The following is a 21,125-nucleotide window of genomic DNA, read 5'->3' as shown; positions in this document are numbered from 1 at the left end:
AGTGTTCCAGTCTCTGGAGCAGCAGAAAACAAGCTTGCTCCTTCTTCCTTCTTTGAAATATTTAAACATGGCTATCATATCACCTCTTAACCATTCCTTATTCTTCTTCCAGGCTAAACATACCCAGCTCCCCATGTCACCTCTCATAGGGTGTGGCTTCTAGACCTTTTACCATTTTGGTCACCCTCCTCTGGACATTATCCAGTTCATAAATATCCTTCTTTAACTGTGGTGCCCAGAATTGGGCACAGTATTCCATGTGGGGTCTGAGTAAAGCAGAATAAAGTGGCACTATTCCTTTCCTCAGTATAGACACCATAGTCCTATTGATGCAGGCTAGAATCACATTGGCTTTTTTAGCTGCCACATCACAATGTTGACTCATGGTCAGGTTGCGGTCTACTTGGACTCCTAAATCCCTTTCACATGTATTGTTGTCAATCCAGGCGTCGCCCATCCTATATCTGTGCATTTCATTTTTTTCTCCCTAAGTGTGGTACCTTATATTCTCCTTTTGGGAGAAGACCTAGGAAAAGAAGGTGTTGAGTAGTTCTGCCCTTTTAGCATTTTGCCATCTTCTCAAAGTAGGAGCCCTACAGTTCTCATTGTTCTTCCTTTTGCTACAGACATATTCCCCAAAATCCCTTTTTATTGTATTTGATTTCTCTAGCAAGCCTGAGCTAATTCAGTGCTTCAGCTTCCTTTGAATTCTGTGTTGTATGCTTAGACATCCATTCTGCTTCTTTTAGACACCTCCCTTTTTTATTCTCATTGGGACTGTTTAAAATTGTCCCTTCAATATATGACTTTTAAGAAGCTTCCATCTCATGAACCCCTTCCTGTTAGTATTCCTAAACATGGGATCACAGTGTTTCCCTAAGTTTACTGAAATCAGCTTCTAAAATTCTAGAATGTCTGACTATGCTTGACTTCTCCTTTCTGCTGTATAACAAATTCCAGGAGATCATGGTCACTCCCACCTAACCCTTCCATCCCATTAACTAGGTCATCACTGATGGTTGTTAGGATCATATCTAAAATAGCTGATTCTCTTGTTGCCTCTGTCACTCTTTGGACAATAAAATTATCTGTAAGGAAAGTGAGAAATTTGCATCTTTGTCTAGAAATAAAGGTCATTTCAAAACTCCATCTTTTAAGAACATTGAATAAATAAACAAAACTGAACTTCATGTACAGTCAGATATTTTTTATCCAGCAAAATTGTGTTTAATATACTCAGTTGTAATATGCTACATCTTGAGAAATGGTATATGTTTCTACCAACTAGTTCTGCTTGTTTGGACAAAACTGCATTCTCACTGTCAGAACTTTAAAATAATCTTTAGTTCTAGACAGAGATGCAGGACTCTTCATTGATAAAACTTTGTATCAAAAAGCCATTTAAATTTGGCTAAGTGTTGAAAAATCAGCTTCTGTTTATTTACTAAACTATCATTCCCTACACAGATGCTACTTACACTTTATAACAAAAAGCAAATAGAATCTGCTTTAGAACATTTTATTCTGATAATGAAACATTTTGGAATTGCAGCACTAGTTTTATGTATGTTCTTTGTGTTTACTGTAAGTATGCAAATCTGCAAGACTGTTGCATTCACAAAAGGGATTACAAGTATTCTGTTTGGAAATTATTTCCTAAAACACTATTCTACTTCTAGTTACTCAGCTAAACAGCCATTGCTTGTTTTTTATTTTTATCTTACACATCTGGTTAAGTGCTCTTTTACTGATCAGGATTATGCACAAGAACTTTGAACTGTGGGATATTAGCCTGGGGTAGGGGACTGGAATTGATTTGTGGCATAAAATTATTTCATTTGATAAAGTATAAGGCAGATTTTCTCTGTGTTAGCCTAATCTAATTTCCATTTATTATCTTTAATTTACCTACAGATTTCCTGTTTTTAAACAACAACTGTGCTTTTTAAAACATTTTCTAGTTTTAAACTACAATAGCACTTTAGGTTTTTTGCTGTTAACTGCTTTCGAGTTGATTTTAATCTATGGCACCCCTATGTATGAGAGACCTCCAAGTAACCCCGCTCAGCTCCTGTAGACTCATAGCTGTGGCTACCCTGATTGAGTCTATACATCTGGAATGTGGTCTTCTTTTCTCCTGTTGATAACCTCCTTGTAATCACAGCACTTATAAGCTAGTCTTATATTTCTCGTATTCCAGACCGTATCACCTATACCTTTCTCTAATTCATTCTTCTAATGACTTACGGTACATAGTCAAATAGACAACTTACAAGTTCAGTAATTCTTTTTCAAGGAAGAGTTTCAAGTTCCATCATGCTGGGCCTGCTTTTTTTGATCCTGACTTGGTCTTTTTAGCAGTCCACGGTGTTCTCAGAACTCTTCTCCATCACCACACTCTCAAATGGTTTTTTCCCTATCAGCTTTTTTCACTGTCCAGCTTTTAGAACCATACATAAAGGAAATAAGATGGCATGAACAATCCTATTTTTTATTTAATGATACATCTTTACATGTCGAGTTCTTGTCAGTTCCTTCATTGCTGCCCTTCCAAGTCCTAGTTTTCTTCTGATTTCTTGACTGTAGTCTCTGATCTGGTTGATGATTGAACCCAAGTATGGAAAATTCTGAACCATTTCAATCTCTTCATCATCACCTTTAAAATTATGTAGATCATCGTCGCTCATAATTTTTTGTTTTCTCTTCTTCATGTTAAACTGTAAACCTGCCTTTGCATAATCTGCCTTTGCCTTCAATAATCTTTCCATATCTGTGATATTTTCTGCTAGTATATGGTCATCTGCATATCTTAGATTGTTGGTGTTCCTCCTCCAGCTTTCCATGCTCCCTCTGCTGAGTCCAGTCTTGCTTTCGAATGTGTTCTTGGCCATGGTTAAATAGATAGGTTTGATGCTAGCCTTACCTGGCCCCCTTTCCAGTTGAAATCATCCTTTTGCCTGCTAACAGTCCAGTCACTTTGGTCTTAGTACAGATTCAGCTCGGGCGTAATGTTGTGCACACCCCTTTCTTTGGTTATGTTGCCTGTGCTCTGTTCATGCTTGCTGCATAGCTATCTATTTTTGTTTTGTTTTGTTTTGTTTTTTTTTGGCACTCCTTGATTTTTCCTTATCTCATATGTTTGCTTTGTCCTTAGTGCTTCTTCCTTTCCTGCCTCGCTGGACATCTGCTTGGACTATATGGCCCTCATTTGCTATACTCATCATTGTATGAAATAATAGAGAGGAAAACCAATTCTGTTTGTTAGGAATTTGGTTTCTTGGTGTAGAATGGACGTGAACCAAACTTTAAGAATCTTCAGTCCCATCCTATTCAGTGGGAAGAATCTTGAACAAATTGTTCAGCTCCAGGTAGTTTTTAATTCCAATATCACTGAAGCGGTTTTGAGAGTGGGCCTCTTTAAAACCACAGATGCAGAAAGAACTAAAGGTGTGTCAATTAAGCAAAAGCAGTAGATAATGATTTTGTGTTGTTCCTGATGGACACTTAATTGTAAATGCAGGTGATTACCTGTTATGCAGTGATGTGAGTTCTCCGAAACTTTTGAATTAGAAAATGCCCTGTGTCCCGAATAGAAGGATCTGAGTTACTAACACTTTATGCCCATTTGGGTTGACATAGGCATGAATGAAAATATTGATAATATTTGTTACATGCTGGATTAAACTATTACGCATAATGTTAGCTATAGAGCAGTGTGTGGTGTAGTGGTTAAACTCACAAGATTATATGAGGACCTTCAAGAAAGAAATGTGAGATACTTATCTCTATTTGTTGAAAGTGAAACAAATGATTCCTTTTAGGTCTAAAGGCTAAAAGTGAATTCATAATTTCATATTGGCTTGGACTGTAAGATATATTTTGTGGTTTTATTTTAGTCTATGAGTGTAATTATGGCAGACATAATGTCTTGCACTCTTCCTCCACTAGGATTTTTGGCTGAAAGATTTAATCTCATAAAAGCTGGTGCCAAAGCTAAGTTCTGTACTTTTTGTTTAAGATCAGAGGAATTGTTTTTCTGGCTAAGACAAAACTGTGGTGCTGGCCCAATATTGGATTGCATGTACAGTATCACTGTGAAACACTTTGAAGTGAAAGATTTTCAACAAAATTTTTTTGAATTTTCTGTCTGATATTATTGCATGTTTCTTAGAATAATGGCTCTTGCTCAGCCTTTGGGAAATAATTTTGAGGAAGGAGGGTTGTTGTGACTATAATTTCCTTTCCAGACTTCTGGTAAAAGCTGTGTCTCCACCCCTGCTGTTGCATTGACAACAATGGGAGAAATGCAGATGATATATTCCTGAGCGTGCTGGGTGTTATCCAGGGACTGACATTTGTTTTTTGCCTTGGTTTCATTTCTAGAAGATAATGATTGGCTTAACTTAGGTCATATTTTCACTTCTATGAATATCCTGCTTCTTTACACTAGTAAGAAAAAGAAACAAACACTCCACACTTGAATATTTTGGCACTGGAAATTTATGTAAACAGTTAGAAGCTGTTTCTGCAGTGACCACAGAAAACTCTCCTGAGGCTTTGCTCTGATGTAATGCTATTGAATCAAAGTGGGACTCCCATCTTCCTTCATTACACACCTTGCTGTTCTGTTTCTCAGAACAGGATCCCCCCATCCCCATATACATTTGTCTAATTATTCTTTTCACACCTGTTTCTATATGTGGTAATACATCTGTTAGAGGCAAGCAAACAGGCCCTTATATACTTCTTGGCAACTGTCAAAGCTTTTGTCAATTGTGAATTCTAGTCCGGTGATAGAAACTTGTATAGATTTTTTTCTTTGGTGGCCAAATTAAATTACAAAAATTAACTTGTGTTGTAACTGGAAAAATAAACATTTCTTAAAGAAAACTAAGTGTGTGAAACCTGAAGGGTCTATTTCAGATTTGATTGTGTATGCTAAACGAAACTAAAAGTTTTGACAGAATTCTGCATAGAATTGATCATGTTTTGGTGCTTAGAACACATTGAGAAAATACATTCAGCTGTATAAGACAAATCCAAAGAAACCAATCCCACAACTACAATGGCTTGCTGTATCTCACCGTAATAAGTAGGGTTAGAAGAGTATTCTGCTAGTCTGAGTTGACAAGATTGGACTAGATAGACTGATAGTTGACTATATTAGGCAGCTTGTGTATTGCTTATGTAACACTGCAAAGATAAGAGTTGCAACACGGCTTTCAGTGTCATCAGTCATTAAAGGTGGAGCTTTCCTTGCAATAATGTACTGTTTGTACCCAAGAAGTTTAGGATTTTAAGTTGCTTTAAGATTCAGTGTACGTTCTATACAAGCACTATGAGCTATAAATGGATTTGTGGAATAGATCAAGATTCAAAATCAAAAGTGGCAATCACTTAATAAGAAAACAAAACAACCAAATTGCTTTTAAAATGTAAAATGTCTTCTGGTTGCTGTGTGCTGTCTTGAATTTCTTGAAAGTAGAACATACATGTTCAATCTAAATTCAGTATTTTAAAATTACGCAGCATCATTTTTCATAATGTAATGTCTTTGGTTTATATAACCAGAAAGTATCAAGAGGGTAGGATGGCCAGGGTGCATGAATTTTCATTAGTTATCCATGAGGGATTTCAAAGTTGGTCTGACTTGCCATACAAACTGTGCTTAGTGAAATTCTTTTCGGTCACTATTAAAGGTGCAGGTTTCCTCTTTGTAGAAGACAGACACTCCACAGAAGGGCTGGATTTCTTTGCTTTGTGTATAAGATTTACATGAAACAAAACATGAGTTTGTATTAAACTTGGGTCCCATCTTCAAGGTATGCCAATATGCGTGCATATCAAATGCAGATACCAAAATCCAGAATATCTGAAATCCAAAACAAAAATCTAGTCCCAAGCATTTCAGATAAGGGAGAACTCATCCAGTAAAGATAAAGCATGTCATAAAAATAGGAGATCTGGAGACATCAATAGGCAGTGAATTTTTCTTAAATTCCCACTGATTGTTATAATCCCTCAAATGTATTCAGAAACAAGTATAAATTCTAGAAAACTGGAGAAGAGTGGAATATAGTACAGTTGCAGTCAGCTTATCTAAAAATGGGGTTTAAAAAGATTTAACTGACATTAATGGGGCTTCTTTTGCTAATGGAAGTTCTGATATAATTTAAAAGCATTTGGACATTTGTCAGCAGAAATATGTAGAACACAATGTTCAAACTCTTGAGTGTACAGTGCACCTGTGTCATACTTTGCTGCATGCACCGTTGCATGAGCCTCATGTTTTAAATGGGGCTTGAGCTTTGCCGAAATTTTCCTTACATGGGAGGGGGCAGGGGGGGGTGGAAACAGATCTACTGCATAAGGAAAGGGCCCTGTACTTTCCAAACATGAAGAAGGTCAAAGCTGCTGCATATTGTAGAATGTTTGCTCACTTTAGCCTAAAGCATAGTGAACTCAATGATACTCCCTTCTGAATAGACAAAAAGGATTGTTGATCTTGTGTGAGTACAAACCAGTGAGCAAATGTACAATTATACAGCAGCCTTGTTTCAAAATCCTAGCAATGTAGAGTCCTCCAAGTCCTTAATACACAATACCCCAATGACAGAGGTGTGTTTCCTCATCCCTAAGTCCTAGACTGAGGGACGAAGATCCTGGCCATTTGTGAGCTACTGCTGGGTCCTGTTGGAGGTCATCTTTATCAGTTGGTCACCAGAGTTCCCAGCTTCTGATAGTCTTAAACCAGGTCAGGTTTAACTTAAATCTACTTAGATTTAAGTATTTTCAAGTCTGGAGATCCAGGATTTATATATGGAAAGGATCACACTCTTTTCGGTACAACAGTGCGCCTGCGTATACGCAGCTTTATAGTACGCTGAAAGCCAGCGTGGAAGAAGCAATGGCACTACGCCACAGGCATTAGCCCCATTGTTTTTAATGGGGCCCACCATGCGCGATATTTCCCTTACACGGGGGGGGGGTTGGAATGGATCCCCCGTGTAAGGGAAGGACCCACTATACTTCAGCTATTGGAAGAATAGGATAGAATCTTTATTACGGTTATAGACCAACATGTATGAAAAGGAGATACAGAATAAAAGAAGTAAGAACATGAGTATTTGAAATATCCTTTCAGATTACACAGCTTCAGTATAGCAAAATGAGATTGGTCCTAGTCTATTGCAGAGGTCATTGCCTGGTGAATTTAAGCGCATTTGCACAGAATCTGGCAACACTGTGTGTTGTATCAGAGTTGATACCTGAAAGCAACTATTTATTGTAAAGATCATGATATGGTTGAGTCTTCTCTATCTGAAATTCTTGGGACCAGAAGTGTTTTTTAGATTTAAGTGTTTTTCAGATTTTGCAATATCCGCATATACATAAAAGATATCTTGGAGCTGGGATACAAGTCTAACATGGAAATTCATTGTGTTTTACATATGTCTTATACACATAGCCTGAAGATAATTTTATACACAACATTTAAATTATTTTGAAGTGAACAAAAGTTCTGTACATTGAACTCTCAAAAAGCGAAAGTGTCATTATCTCTCAGCCCCCACATGGACTATTTTGGATTTTGGGAATATTTGGATTTCAGAATTCCAGAAAAGGGAGCCTCAACCTGTCTATACATACCATACATTTCCTTAGGGGCGAATCACGCATAGCAATGCCTATGTACTTTTGACTGGTTACATTCCATACCATTATATTTCAGGCATTATTATCCCATTATACTACAGATAAGGCCTCTCATTTTAAGTCATGTAGCCATCAAAACATTCATAGTGACTTTATCCTCTCTAATCAGCTCTTAACAGGCTTGGGAATAAGTAATACATGTAAGATCATCAGCCTTCTAAACCAGTTAACATGTAACATATCCATATATCTTCATAATCAGGGTGTTGACCTAATCACATAGGCCATTTTCCATAGTGTCTGCTAAGTCATTATACAGATAATCCCTAAAGGCTTTTACATATTCACAGTCTTGTCCCTTATCATATTCTAGGACATTTTCATCTGTCTGAGGAATTTTACAGCTCTAACAGGCTTTTGTTAGGCTTTCAGGGGTTAAACCTTAAGTAACTCTTAAGCAAGGCTTAACTGCATTAATCACATATAAGCATCTATCTCCTAGCCTTGCCAAAATCAGAATCAGCATTTTAGGGTGGCCTATGAGGGCTTATCATGAATGGATCATCATAGACGACAGCTGCTTTCCTAGCCTCATTTTGTTTCTTTTATCCTCTTCTGATGTCCACTGGGTGCCTTGGTTATCCAGTCTTTGGTTTATACAGTCAAGTCTAGTGCACACTCCTCTTTTAGATTACACCCCACTACTTGTTGTCAGGTGTCCCTAGTGTACTAAATCACAGGATGACCAAAGGTCAGTCTTTGCAGGGTTTTATTTACATTCTTTAAAGGAACATCTGACTTTCTTCCCAGACTTGAAATCTAAACAAGCTTTTCCCTTCTTTTATTACAAGACAGAAAATGTGCAGACAGTGTCATAAATGTTAAGCTCTCCATTTACAGGCTTTGCCAGGTTATGTACCTTATTTAATGATATATACCTTTAATGGTATATGCAAAGACTGGGGAATTGCTAGCCAAAAATCTTCTGGCCCATAACATTAACCTCCATACAAATTAAGCCAGAACATAATGGCATTCTTCCCCTATATCCTTGTCTTCCACCTTTTCCCCCATTTTCTGTTGTCTCCTTCTGTTGCAACCTAGATTGTGCATTCTCAGGACAAGGGGGGTGTGCTTGCTTGCTTGCTTGCTTTTTGGTGGCTCTATAAAATCCACCAGTGGTACTATTTACAACAGGGTTCCATACCTGGAGAAAGGAAATAAATAAATAACTATAGATACAGTATAAGCAAGAACACACAAAGTTGTCATCTAGTATTTCAGGCCATTGGTTTATCTAGGACAGGCTTTTGTCTACTCTGTCTGGCAACAGCATGCTAAAAGACTCAAAAGAGGCTTTTATCCATCACCTGCTATCTTTCTTTGTAAACGAAAGTACTGGGCACTGCACCTGGAACCAGCAGGCAAAACCTGTTCTCTGTGTTACTCAGGTAAAAAGTGCAACCATTGAGTCTATCTGTGCAGAGCTTGATTGGAAAATAAGTGAACTACTGAAGAATGCTATTGATTCTGTTTTAATTTTTAAATATAAACTTGGAACAGTTTTGCAAACTTAACACTGGCTCTATTTCTCTTGAAATAGTTGCATTTATTTCTGTATTATAAAGCAAATGACAGAGTTCTTAAACAGCCAGTGCTGACATGAGTCAGGCCATTTTGTAATTTGAAGGGCTTCTGCTAAAAGTCATTTACCAGGGAAGCAGTATTTTTCTCTCCCTCTTGTCCAATTCATATTGGATAAATCTTCATAAGATTATTGAACTAACTAAATACTGAGTGGAATCTAACTTTTAAATATATGCTTTCTCTCTCTCTCCCTGCTCCATGCTTTCTGTCTTGCACATAAAGATCCACATCCAGAGGACAGAGGGATGTGACCACATGACTTGCTCACAATGTAACACTAATTTCTGTTATCGCTGCGGGGAACAATACCGCCAACTCCGTTTCTTTGGAGATCATACGTCAAACCTCAGTATATTTGGATGCAAATACCGCTACCTCCCCGAGAGACCACATTTAAGGAGACTAGTGAGAGGCTCTGTCTGTGGTGAGTAGATGATAAAACCTTGCAGAGAAGTATGCTTTATGAAATTATCACTGTTGATGAACACATAAGAAATCCTCTTAGAAAATACACAACATTGCAGATGCACACAGAGCAAATAAATAGTCTGGCCTATCACATAACATCTTGAAGTGTAGCTGAGTTATATCTTGAAGTGTAGCTATGACTGACAACACCTGAAATTCCCAACAGTATGAATCTCTCACCAAAATATTTATTGCTAAACACTATATTTTTCTGTATATCCAGTACATCTCATGTTTGTACTGCATCAAATGTACAGTTGGATGTTGCTTCAGCCCAACAAAAAATATGTTAAGGCAAAGAGTAATTGGCCAGACCACCCCAATACACAACAAAACACATGTTGATGCCACCTACCATGTTGAGTTGCCCCATTTGTACCTTGGATTTACACAAAAATAACCCAATTGAACTGTAGAGTAAGCAAGCCAGTTTCTTGGCATGCTAGCCCTATATGCAGTTGGATGGACTTAACGTAGTAAGTACATTTATACATGTTAAGAAGGCAGTGGGGTGAGCCGCACATGGCTTATTTACACAGGTGAGTGCTTTGCCCATGGGTTATTTATACATACTTTGGTAGGCCTGATTTCTAGTGCAAATATATAATTTTAAAGCTGAAACAACTGAATTAAGCATGCTAAGAATGGATCTTAGTAAACTAGAGGGAAAGGAAGCTGATGTTCTTGTTTGCAGTAATGCAAATTCCATCTCATCTAAAAGTACCGTATATTCCGGCATATAAGACGACTGGGCGTATAAGACGACCCACAACTTTACAACTTAAAATAGAGTATTTGGGATATACTCACCATATAAGACCACCCCTCTCTTCCACGATAAGTCAGAAAGGAGCTGAAGGCACACGACAACAACAACAACAACAGCAGCGGCGGCGGCAGAAAAGAAAGAGGGGGGAGGAGAAAAAAGGAGAAGGAGAAAGAAGAAAAGGAGGAGAAAGAAGAATAGGAAAAAGAGGATAAAAAGAAAAGGAGGAGGAGGAAGAGGAAAAGAAGAAGCGGAGGAGGAAGAGGGGGAGAAGAGGAGGAGGTGGAGAAAGAATAAGAGTAAGAGAGGAAGAAAAAGTAGAGGAGGAGGAGGACAAAAAGAAGATGGGAAGAAGAAGAGGAGGAGGAGAAAGCAGAAGATTAAGGGGGGAAAAAGAGGAGGAGGAGGAGGAGAAAAAGAAGAAGGGAAGAAGAGGAGGAGGAGGAGAAAGAAAAAGAGGAAGAGGGGAAGAAAAAGAAGAAGGGGAGGAGAAGAAGAAGAAAAAGAAGAGGGGAGGAGGAGGAGAAAGAGGATGGGCCCAGCTAGCTGGCTGCCTTCTCCCAAGGCAGGGGAGCCGCGAGGCATGTCCATGGTTGCAAGGCCTTCTCCGAGGCAGAGGACATGCCTCGCGGCTCCCCTGCCTCGGAGAAGGCCTTGCAACCATGGGCTCTCTTTAGGACCCAACCAGCTGGCTTGGCCTTCTGATAATGTCCCTAGAGTTGGAAGAGACCCCAAGGGCCATCTAGTCCAACCCCATTCTGCCATGCAGGAAATCACAATCAAAGCATCCCCAACAGAAGGGTTTGCTTGCTGCTGGGTCACCGACACTCAAATACCCTGTAAGCCCATCTTGTCTGAATGTGGGCATTCCAATGGTGGGAACTAAGCCTGAAAGAGGCTTCATCTTGTGCTCCTCTCTCCCACCAGTGAGTCTGTGATCCCTAGCTAGGAACTGGCGAAAACCTTCCCAGTGATCCCAAAAAAACTTAATTCGATGGCTTTCAGTGTTCAGTCCCAGTCCTTGCCAGTACTGCTTCGCGCAGTGGACAAAAGCGTGGATTTGAAGAATTGATATAAGGGATTTACGTCAGGGACATCGTCCAACCACGTTACTCGCTGCCTTATCATTGACCATTGATCTCATCATTATTTGACTTGAGGTTTCCTCATTGGTTTTGGTCGCATGAACCCAACCTGTCAATCGATGATTGAGCTTGAGAAGCGATTATCTATTCTTAAAATGATTACAAAGAAATACTAGCAGTAACATGATAGGCTCTTATTGCTTCTTCAGAAGTAATTTTGAAATGAACCTATTTACTATAATGACTGCTGAAAATCCCTTTTTTTCTTTTGCCCTGTAAGAATGTGATAGGCAGCGTGTACAGCTAACTGCAGGTTAATGTCCAGCCTTCAAATTAAGGTTTGTCCCCAACGCCACAAATGTCGTCAGTTATAACACCCCGCGCCTTCTTCTTCCAAGCTAGCTTCTTGCTTTCTTGATATGTGGGGAGTGCTGGTATCGTTCATCAGGAATACACTGGGAGGTGAAACAAAATTTAACAGACAAGGAGGTGTTGTTTTGTTTTTCTACAACCTACCCAAGATACTGTGACTAGAGAACGCGGGCACTGCTCATAAGGACAGGTTTTTGGAGCCCAAAATTATGGATTTTGATATGACCGCGTGGAGAAATCAGAGGAGAAAACGTAGGGACATGCTAACAACACGCAAATATGAGTCAGGGAAAATCAAAAGAAAACAATGCCAAAGAACGTAAACAAAACTGTTCAGGAGCCCGAACTGCTGTGCTTATGCACGACAGCGGCAGGATAGCGTGAGAACACAAGGGGGATTGGTGCTTCCAGGACAGATTTGGTTTTTGCCGTTCACCAAGGAATGGTTTCTTTTCTTCTTCTTGTGTTCTTTTCTTTTTGATAAGAGTTAAAGTACAGGTGAACATCTCGACCGTCTGCCTCGGTAAATGCAATATCCGGTGGTTTTAGGTCAAGTTTCTTAAAATAAAATTTCCTATAACCGATACATGACGTACTATATAGTATAATATAATACGTAGGCGGGGAGCTGACGAACCCTCTTCGTTTGTTGGCAGACTTCAACCTGTGTACCCCCTTTTGTTAACTCCCTGACGGCGAGTGGGAGTAGGAATCCATTGAACAACGTAAAGGCTGGAAGTCCTTTCTTTACGTCCGTACCGTACTACATTATATATCTTCAGCAACCTATATCTGCCAGTAAACAAACGCACCGCTGCTATTTCTACCTTACTTAATAGCTCTCTTCTACAATGCATGGTGTACGTAACTTTTTATTAAGATACAGCCTGCATCATCTTTAACAAGCATTCGTAGGAAAGAAACTACTTGTTACAAAATTCCTTTTAAAAATTAACACCCAGCGCCCTTCCTTTTGTCCTCCTTGGTCTCTCTCTAGCTCTCGAAGGATTTTTGTTTAAAAACAGTGTCAACATGGGAAGGATAGTGAAGGAGGGCTAGAAGACACGATTATTATGTTTCAATCCATTATCGACAAAAGTGTGTATGAAGTGAAACAGGAAAATGAGATTGAGATTCGGGACACAAGAATGGCATTTACCCCTGTCATACCTATTGATGTGTGTACAATCTCATAGCAAAGATAAGGCTAACAAGCAGCCTGCCTCGAGAATCTCCCTTACTCGGAGTGTATCAACATGGAAACAGAGAGGAAAGAGAAATGCAGATAAACATGCCTTACCAATTACTCTCATTTTCAACGAACGCTCACCGAGACCTCACTACCGTCCTTTCCACCAAAATGGAAAATACTCGTAATACACAAGGCGCATGCCGGTGAAATAAAACAATGACTCCTCTGATGCATTTTGGGAAGACCTTCGAAGTGTCCGCTTGTGCAAGGTATAACCCCTGGTTGGGCTTCTGAATTTCCTCACATGACAGTTATTTGTCAGTCTGGATAAAAACAAATTGCGGCCAAACATGTTGAACTGCTGATTTCTCTTGTGTGTTCTTAAGAATAGGGGTGGCTTAGGGATACCTATTCCTACTGAGTTTTCTTTTACATATTTCTGCTTCTCTGGTTCCAATTGGACATGACTTATGTTTAATAGAGGAAATGGAGTGCGCCTGGAAACATCTGCTTAATTAACTTGATTTGATGTCATGTTACATTTAAATCAATGGAGGATAATGTTAAACGTTCGCAGTAGGAAAAAAGTCTTTCCCATGCTAAGGGGAACTAGAAATTCTTTTACCACCTTTATGTCTTCAAACCTCCGCTTTGCTCTTGAACTGTAATCGTTGACTCGCTCTTATTCCCAACATTAATCCTATAAATATAATTCGGATGGAGGGCACAGGTAGAACAGGCAGCATCTCCAAGGAGAATCAGGCCGCACTAACCTCTCTTTCTCCTTGGTCCTCCAGTGTCCAGGGCTACCATCCACTTTTTCCTGTCATACTAACATCGACTGCAAATACTCTATGGATTCCTTATAGAAAATCTCTTTCTCCTCAAGTGTCATCAGTTGGGGACTCCACAACCACCCTTTCTTTCTTCTTGTGAGTGGGGTGCCGTCAGGTCGCCTGTTGTTCTTTACTGCTATGACCTCCTTCATTGCATCGTTGCCGTTTTTATGGCCAAAGCAATACTCATGTTGTCAAATTCCCTGTCCATGAAAATTATATGGCCGACAACCATGGTATTTTATTGGCTTTCGAAGGTAAAGGTTTCTTCCTCCGTGGCTGATTGTTCCTATGTTAGAATCCGTACTGTTATGGGGGCTGTTCTCACTCCTCTCTATTAAGTTCCAAGTAAGACGACATCTAGCCTCAGCCGAGTGTCTTGAAGCATCTTGAATCCCCGTGGTCATGTGCCTAGCATGACCGCACCGCGAATGCTGTTACAGGACTACTACCTCAAAGTATACCTATTTATCTACTTTGTATTCTGCAATGCTTCTGCGACTTCAAATTTCTTGCTTGATGGCTCTCTGGGCAAGAGCTTGTACACCTTGTTCTGGTAGCCCACCTCAGCATTCTGCACTTGGCGTCTCAATCTTCCAACCGTACATCCACTCAGAATTGGCGTCGTCTTATACCCATTCCTTAAGACCAACCCTGGTAAATATTTAAAGACGAGTATATAATTATGATCCCTCAAACTGCCATTCAGATTCTTCCAGAGGGTCGCTCTGGCTAGTTCACCTGTAGGGGACAGACAATATCAAAAGATCTATCGGTGTTCTCAGGTGCTGCCTGCTCCTTCGCCATACAAGCCTCCCCGTGCCGGGGATCGCCTGGGGGAGGGGGGGGACTATGTGCATAGCATTCATAAAGATACAAATGTGCAGTGCATACATTCGTTCTGCGTTCCCAAAGGTCCCTTTCCTTCTTACGCGCCCGACGATACTTCGCGTATATGGTCTGCGGGGTGAGATCCACAGCGTCTTATTTACTAGCTTAGGCGGCAGTAGAGCGCCAAAAAGAGGCCCTCATTCTGGCCCGACATCTTCCTCCTTTGTTCTTTCTTTCGCTCCGCAGCGAGCGCTCAAATCCTTTCTGTGCTCGTCCTTTCGTTGCAACCCACTGTGCAGTGTGCATGAGTGTCAGCAAAAATGGATGCCTGGCTCGGGAAGTGGTCTTCTCCTTTTTTGCAGGGGCGGGTGCTGCCGCTGCTGCGGCCTAATCGCTAGAGCGATCGTGTGCACGGGTTGATGTTTGCCAGGTTCCTGCTACTTGCTCCATTCTGTGATGTAGTCTTGCAGCTTCGCTTGTGCAACATCTATCATTGGCATTTGTCATCGGGACGGGGCGTTCTGTTCCATAGCTGCAGTCGCATACACATCTTTCTGTTCTTTCTATTTCTCCTTCTTATTTCTTTCGTTCTCCGGGCGGTCTTTTTCCGTCCGTGTTCGTGCTTTCTTTCCGTCCTTTGTCGGTCTTCTTTCTTAGTCTTTCTTCTGTTCTTTCTTTCTTTCTTGATTCTTTCGTTCTTTTTCCTTTCCTCCCGCCCAGTCCTTCGTATCTTCTTTCCTTCGGTTCTTATCGTGTGTCGTTTCGTCTCCTCCCTCCCTCCCCCCCCTTCGCCCCTCCGCCCTCCCGGTCTCCTTCGCCTCTCGTTCTGTTCTTCTTATTTCTTGCGGTTTCTTTCTGCGCTTCCTTTTTCTTTCTTTCTTCGCTTGCTCTTTTTTACTGTCTGTTCGTCTTTCTTTCTTCGTTGCCCTTCTTGTCCCTCCCTCGTCCACATTTCTGTTTCTTTCGTCTTCTTTCTTTCTTCTTTCTCTTTCTTCCCTTCTTGCTGTCTTTCTTCTCGTTCTCTTCCCTCTTATCTTCTTATTCGCCATCCCTTTCGTTCCCTCCACTCCAACCTTCCCTCTTCCCGCCTCCCCTCCTCCCTCCTTCTCGTTCGTGTCCTTTCTTCACTTTCTCTTGTTCGGTCTCTTTTCCTTTCTTTATAGTCTTTTCTTATTCTTTCTTTCGTTCTTTTCTGCTTCTTCCCTTTCGTTCTTTTCTATCTATTCTTTCCTTCGCGGTTCTTCTTTCTTTTCTTTTTTTTCTATTTCCGTTCCGCTTTCCTTTCTCTTCTACTCTTTCTTTCTGTTCCTTCTGGTCCTCCTTTCCTTCTTCTTCGTTCCTTTACTAGTTCTCTTTCTTTCTTTCATCTGTTCTTTCTTCTTTCTGTCGCTCTTTCGTTCGTCTTTCTTTCGTTCTCTTTCTTCTTTCTCTTCTTATTTTCTTTCTTAGTCTTTCTTTCTTTCTTTGTCGGCTCGGCTCGTGCTTTCGTCCTTTCTTTCTTTCTTCTCTTCCCTTTTCTCTTCTTTTCTTTCTTTCCTTTCTCTTTCGGTTCTTTTCCCTTTTTTCCTTCTTTTTGGCTTTGCTTCTGTTTTCGCTTTTCTTTCTTTCTTTCGCGTTTCTCTCTTCCCTTTCTCCTTTTCTTTTTCTGTCTTTTCCTTGTGTCTCCGTCCCTTCCGTCTGTCCCTCCCGCCCTCCCATCCCGCCCACCCTGCCTCCCTCCTCCCGCCCCTCACACTCCCGCACTCCCTCACCCTGCGTCCCGTCACCTAGACCCCCCCGTCCGCCCTCCCCACTCCCCCCCTCTCCTCCCCCCTACTCCCCTCCCTCCCCTCAGCACTACTCGCCCTGCACCCTCCATCCCCCTGCGCCTCTCCCGCCGCCGAAATTCCCGCCTATATCCCTCCCACCCATGTCCCCCCTACACCCTCCGCCCCTCCTTCCCTCTCGCCTCCCTCCTCCCTCGCGACCCAACCCCCCTACCTCCATCGCCCTCCTCCCCTCCTCCCGCACCGTCCCTGCCCTCAGCCCTCCCACCTCGCCTCCCTCCTTTCCTTTCTGAGTCTTTCGGTCCTTTCTTCTTTATTTCTTTCCTCCTCCATTCCGCTTCGTTCCCCCCTCCCGCGAGACAACGTCCCTCCCTCCCCCCCCCCTCCCTCCCGCCCGCCCCCTGCTTTTCCTTGTCCAAAGAATCAAGGTGACCAGAGGTCCTCTTTTTCCAGGACACATCATCCATTTCAGCCTTCTGTCCAGGAAGAATCCCAAAAGGTCCTCCCTCTTTTGCTCTCGCAGTCCACAGTATCCCTGGGACGCAGCAGGGCTGGAGGAACCATTCAGCAAAATAAGCATCTGCTCAGGGCATCAAGGGAAGAGGGGCACCACTGAACATTTCCATTGCCAGATATCCTATGGACCATATGGTGGGGGTGTTGGTTTTGCTAAGGCCCTGATGGGGTTTTCTTGGCAAGATTTGTTCAGAGGACGTTTGCCATTCCCTTTCCCTGAGGCTGAGAGTGTGTGACTTGCCCAAGGTCACCCACTGGGTTTCATGCCCAAGCTGGGAATCGAACTCTTGTCTCCAGAATTGTAGACCAATATTCAAGCCTCTACATAACACTAGCTTTGTAATTGCAGATGATATGGGTTCCACCAAAAAAAGGCTATACTGTAAATGAAAAAACAAAAAATGACATACATATAGATACAATAACAGAAAATAATAAAATAGTAATAAAGAAGGTTAATGATATACAGTACATTAATCTTGGGAATACAACAGAATTAGACTCTGGTAACTGAGAAACTGCCGCTGAGGCTCATGTGGTCGATCTTGTCTTGTGTTGCCAGATCAGGTTTTCTACAAATTTGGAGGTTTTTAAAGGCTTTGGGTAGAATTTTGGAGATAACTTTTCAATGGGATTTTTGTTAGTGGGGGAGCAAAATATTAACCACACAGATTTTGGAGCAATCGCTGTGTCAACTTAAGGTGGAATTATATGTGCATCACTATGATCTCATCACATCATGAATCTGGATAACAAATACAATATATACGGGGGCACCAAAATCTTTTAAATGCCCGAAAAACCCACAAAAAACTATGGATGCCAGCCATGAAAGCCTTCGACTTCGCCTCTCAAGGTCTTCATCTAACATTGAGCTCTTCTCATGTGACCCTCCAGATGTTGGACTGCAGCTCCCAGCATTCTCAGTGTTGGCTATGTTGGCTGAGGTCTGCTGGGACATGCAATCCAACAAGTTCTTGATGCCTTGACATAAAATGCATAGTCCAGCACTCAGGTATGTATGTCCCTTTGCCAAGTAATCCTTCCCCAGGTGGTAGCTTGTAAAGGATGTGGTCATTTAAACTGAACATTCATAATGGTTTTTACAAGGTATGCACTTTTATGCTGAATCTGAATTTGTTTTCACATATTTGGCCCTTGGGAAGAGTTTTAACCTGAAATGCATTGCACTGAGCAACAACATGTGCACCTTTAAGTACTCCTCTTCTTTGTTCCTCCATTAGTTGGAGAAGGCTATATCGATCACTCCTATTAATAGCAAAGTTCAGGGACATATGCCAGTCCTTGTGTAGTCAGACACAGTAGAGGAAGAGGAACGTATAGGCATGTATGCTCAGATGAATGCTGATGTTTGTAGAAACCCAAAGAAATCTTGAGAAAATTAACTCTTAAGTGGGGGAAATTGCACCAAAGACAAGAAAGGGCAGGGGAATGTTCATGGGAAAATGACAGAGAGAAGGATCAGAAATCAAATAAGTTGCATGTTCAAGCCAGAATCAAATTCCAGAGAGGAAAAGTTTGCTCCAGCTGATGAATGGGGCAGGTGAATACAGAAAGTGAGAAAATGGAATACAGAACAGCCATTTTATGACTACGCTCAATTGCAGGTCCCACGTCCCAATGGAATTTTTACTTTTTTGATATAAAATTCCAGCATTCTGGAAGCTGTAATTCCAAAAAAGAAATAGTCTAAGCTCTTTGCCCTGTCATGTTATACAATTGATGTGCTTTGATGCCATTTTAATTGCCAAGGCTGCAGCCTGTCAAAAGTCCTGGGAAATGTAGTTTGTGGAGGAAGAAAAGCTTTCTGGCAAAGGATTCTAAGCAACTCATGAAACTACAAACCTCAGAATTAAATAGGATAAAGCCATGAGTGTCAAACTGTAATAACTGTGAAAGACGTGAGTTATCCCCAGTTAGTGCTCTCCTTCCTGGTTTTACTGCATTCAAATCTGAATTGCCTAAAATCTAATGATATCCACAACTGGTTTAATGTTGCCATACTAACTTAAGGTGCCCCGCTCCCCCAAGAATATAGCAAAGAAGAAAATTAGAATGGAGGTCTACACAGTCACCATTTTTTGGATTGAGTCTGTCATCATTATCTCTCTGCTATTTGTAAACAAGAAATATCTTGCTCATTGTGAGAAACACTTTTTCAGCTGCATGCTTCCTTGTATTTTTCTCTTCCTTGTGTTTTTGTACATTCAAGTAGAGTAAACCTTATTTGGAAGTCTGAAATCCAAAATACTCCAAAATCCAAAATTGTCCAAATGGGCGGCTGAGATATTGACACTGTTGCTTTCTGATAGTTCAGAGTATACATACTTTGTTTCATGCACAAAATTACTAAAAATATTACATATAAAAGGTTTTTGTACAGCACCGTGTACATTTACGGCGCTTTATAAATAAAGATGATGATGATGATGATGATGATGATGATGATGATGATGATGATGATGATGATGATGATGATGATATAAAAGTACCTTCAGCCTATGTTTATAAGGTACATACAAAATCTAAATGAATTTCATGGCTAGACTTGGGACCCTTTTCCAAAACATCTCTTTAACTATATGCAAATTAACCAAAATCCAAAACACTTCTGGCCCCAAGCATTTTGGAGATGGGAAACTCAATCAATTCTCATGGACATATATTTGATGTATAGATATCTATTTCAGGAGTATATGCTCATATGAGAGGCTCTCAGATCAACACAAGAAATACTTTATGGTTTACTGTCTTATATATTACACAGGAATTGTTGTTTCTTCCACTTATGTGCCTTCAGAGTCCATTCCTGTTCATCAGATTGTGCAAAGCTGGGCCTCTGCATGTGAGAGACCTTGTGCCCTGGATCCTGTGTAGAAGAATCGGAGTCTTTAGTCCCCAGAGTTCAATGTCTCTTCTTGCTGCCCTACAGAGAATAATGTTTAACTCGGCAGCTTTCAAATATCTGAAAGGTTGTCAGGGGGGAAAGACAGCAGACTTGATCTCTGTTGCTCCAGAGAGCAGGAACAAAACCAATGAGGGGAAACTACCAGGAAGTGGATTTTGGCAAAACATTAGAAAAAGTCTCCTAATAGTGAAAGCTATTTGACAGAGGGCCAGACAGCCTCAGGAGGTGATAAGGCCTTCTTTGCTGGAGGCATTGAAGCAGAGGCTGAACAGCCATCCTTTTAGGGATGCTGTAGTTGCATCAGGCATTGGAGAGTTTGCTTTGCATATGGAGTTAGCCTATACTAGATGATCTTTAAGGTCCTTTCCAACACTTCATTCTAGAAGTCTATGGCTTGATAGTTGTTGTTTTTTTTAAAAAGCAAGCCATTTTAAAACAGCAAGCTAGTGGTTGGTTTTTTTAAACAGCAAGACAATGGCAAGCATCCTCTGTGCTTTTAACAGCGACTAGACATGCTGCGTGGAATTTAAGCAAGTAAATCTGTACTTGGCATTAGGACAGAAAAGGGGACAGAAAAGTAAATCTGTACTTGGCATTAGGACAGAAATTTACTCACTGAGGCTTTACACACACACACACACACACACACACACACACGTGGAGATTGTATGCCGATGTGGCTATTCAAGAACATACATTATATATCTGCTGAAGAAGCCACTATTTTTAAAAATATAAGATATTGACTTCATTGGCAATAAATATGGCACATGGGTAGTCCCCAAAGCACAGACTTGCTAGCAATGCAATATATTTGTAAAAACCTGCAAAATCTGAAATACATGATATATACAAATAAATATGTGCAAACTACACTTTAGCATTCTGCTAGGAATGGAGGCTGAGTAATGAAAAACACTACTTTAGTTTCTGAAAGGACACAGTGTATCCATAGCACATGTTGCCTGAGAAGCCAAGGACTAGCAGAGCCAAATCTGTATCAAGCATAAAAGTATAAGGTTGGGTAAGACTTGGATGAGTACAAGCAGCTCCTCTCCTTC

The 21,125-nt window shown here is 40.8% G+C and overlaps 1 protein-coding gene across 1 annotated transcript in view; it reads left to right on the top strand.

The window, feature by feature from the left end:
• Positions 1-21,125, top strand: part of RNF217 (ring finger protein 217) — an 81,227-nt gene that overhangs the window by 13,268 nt on the left and 46,834 nt on the right. The window contains exon 3 of the mRNA XM_042446391.1: positions 9,526-9,727. Within this exon, the coding sequence (XP_042302325.1) occupies positions 9,526-9,727 (202 nt within the window). The remainder of the gene's footprint in view (positions 1-9,525; positions 9,728-21,125) is intronic.

The sequence above is a fragment of the Sceloporus undulatus genome, chromosome 1 (genome assembly GCF_019175285.1).
Source record: "Sceloporus undulatus isolate JIND9_A2432 ecotype Alabama chromosome 1, SceUnd_v1.1, whole genome shotgun sequence".
Classification (NCBI taxonomy): Eukaryota; Metazoa; Chordata; class Lepidosauria; order Squamata; family Phrynosomatidae; genus Sceloporus; species Sceloporus undulatus.
This window is presented reverse-complemented; position numbering and strand designations above follow the sequence as displayed.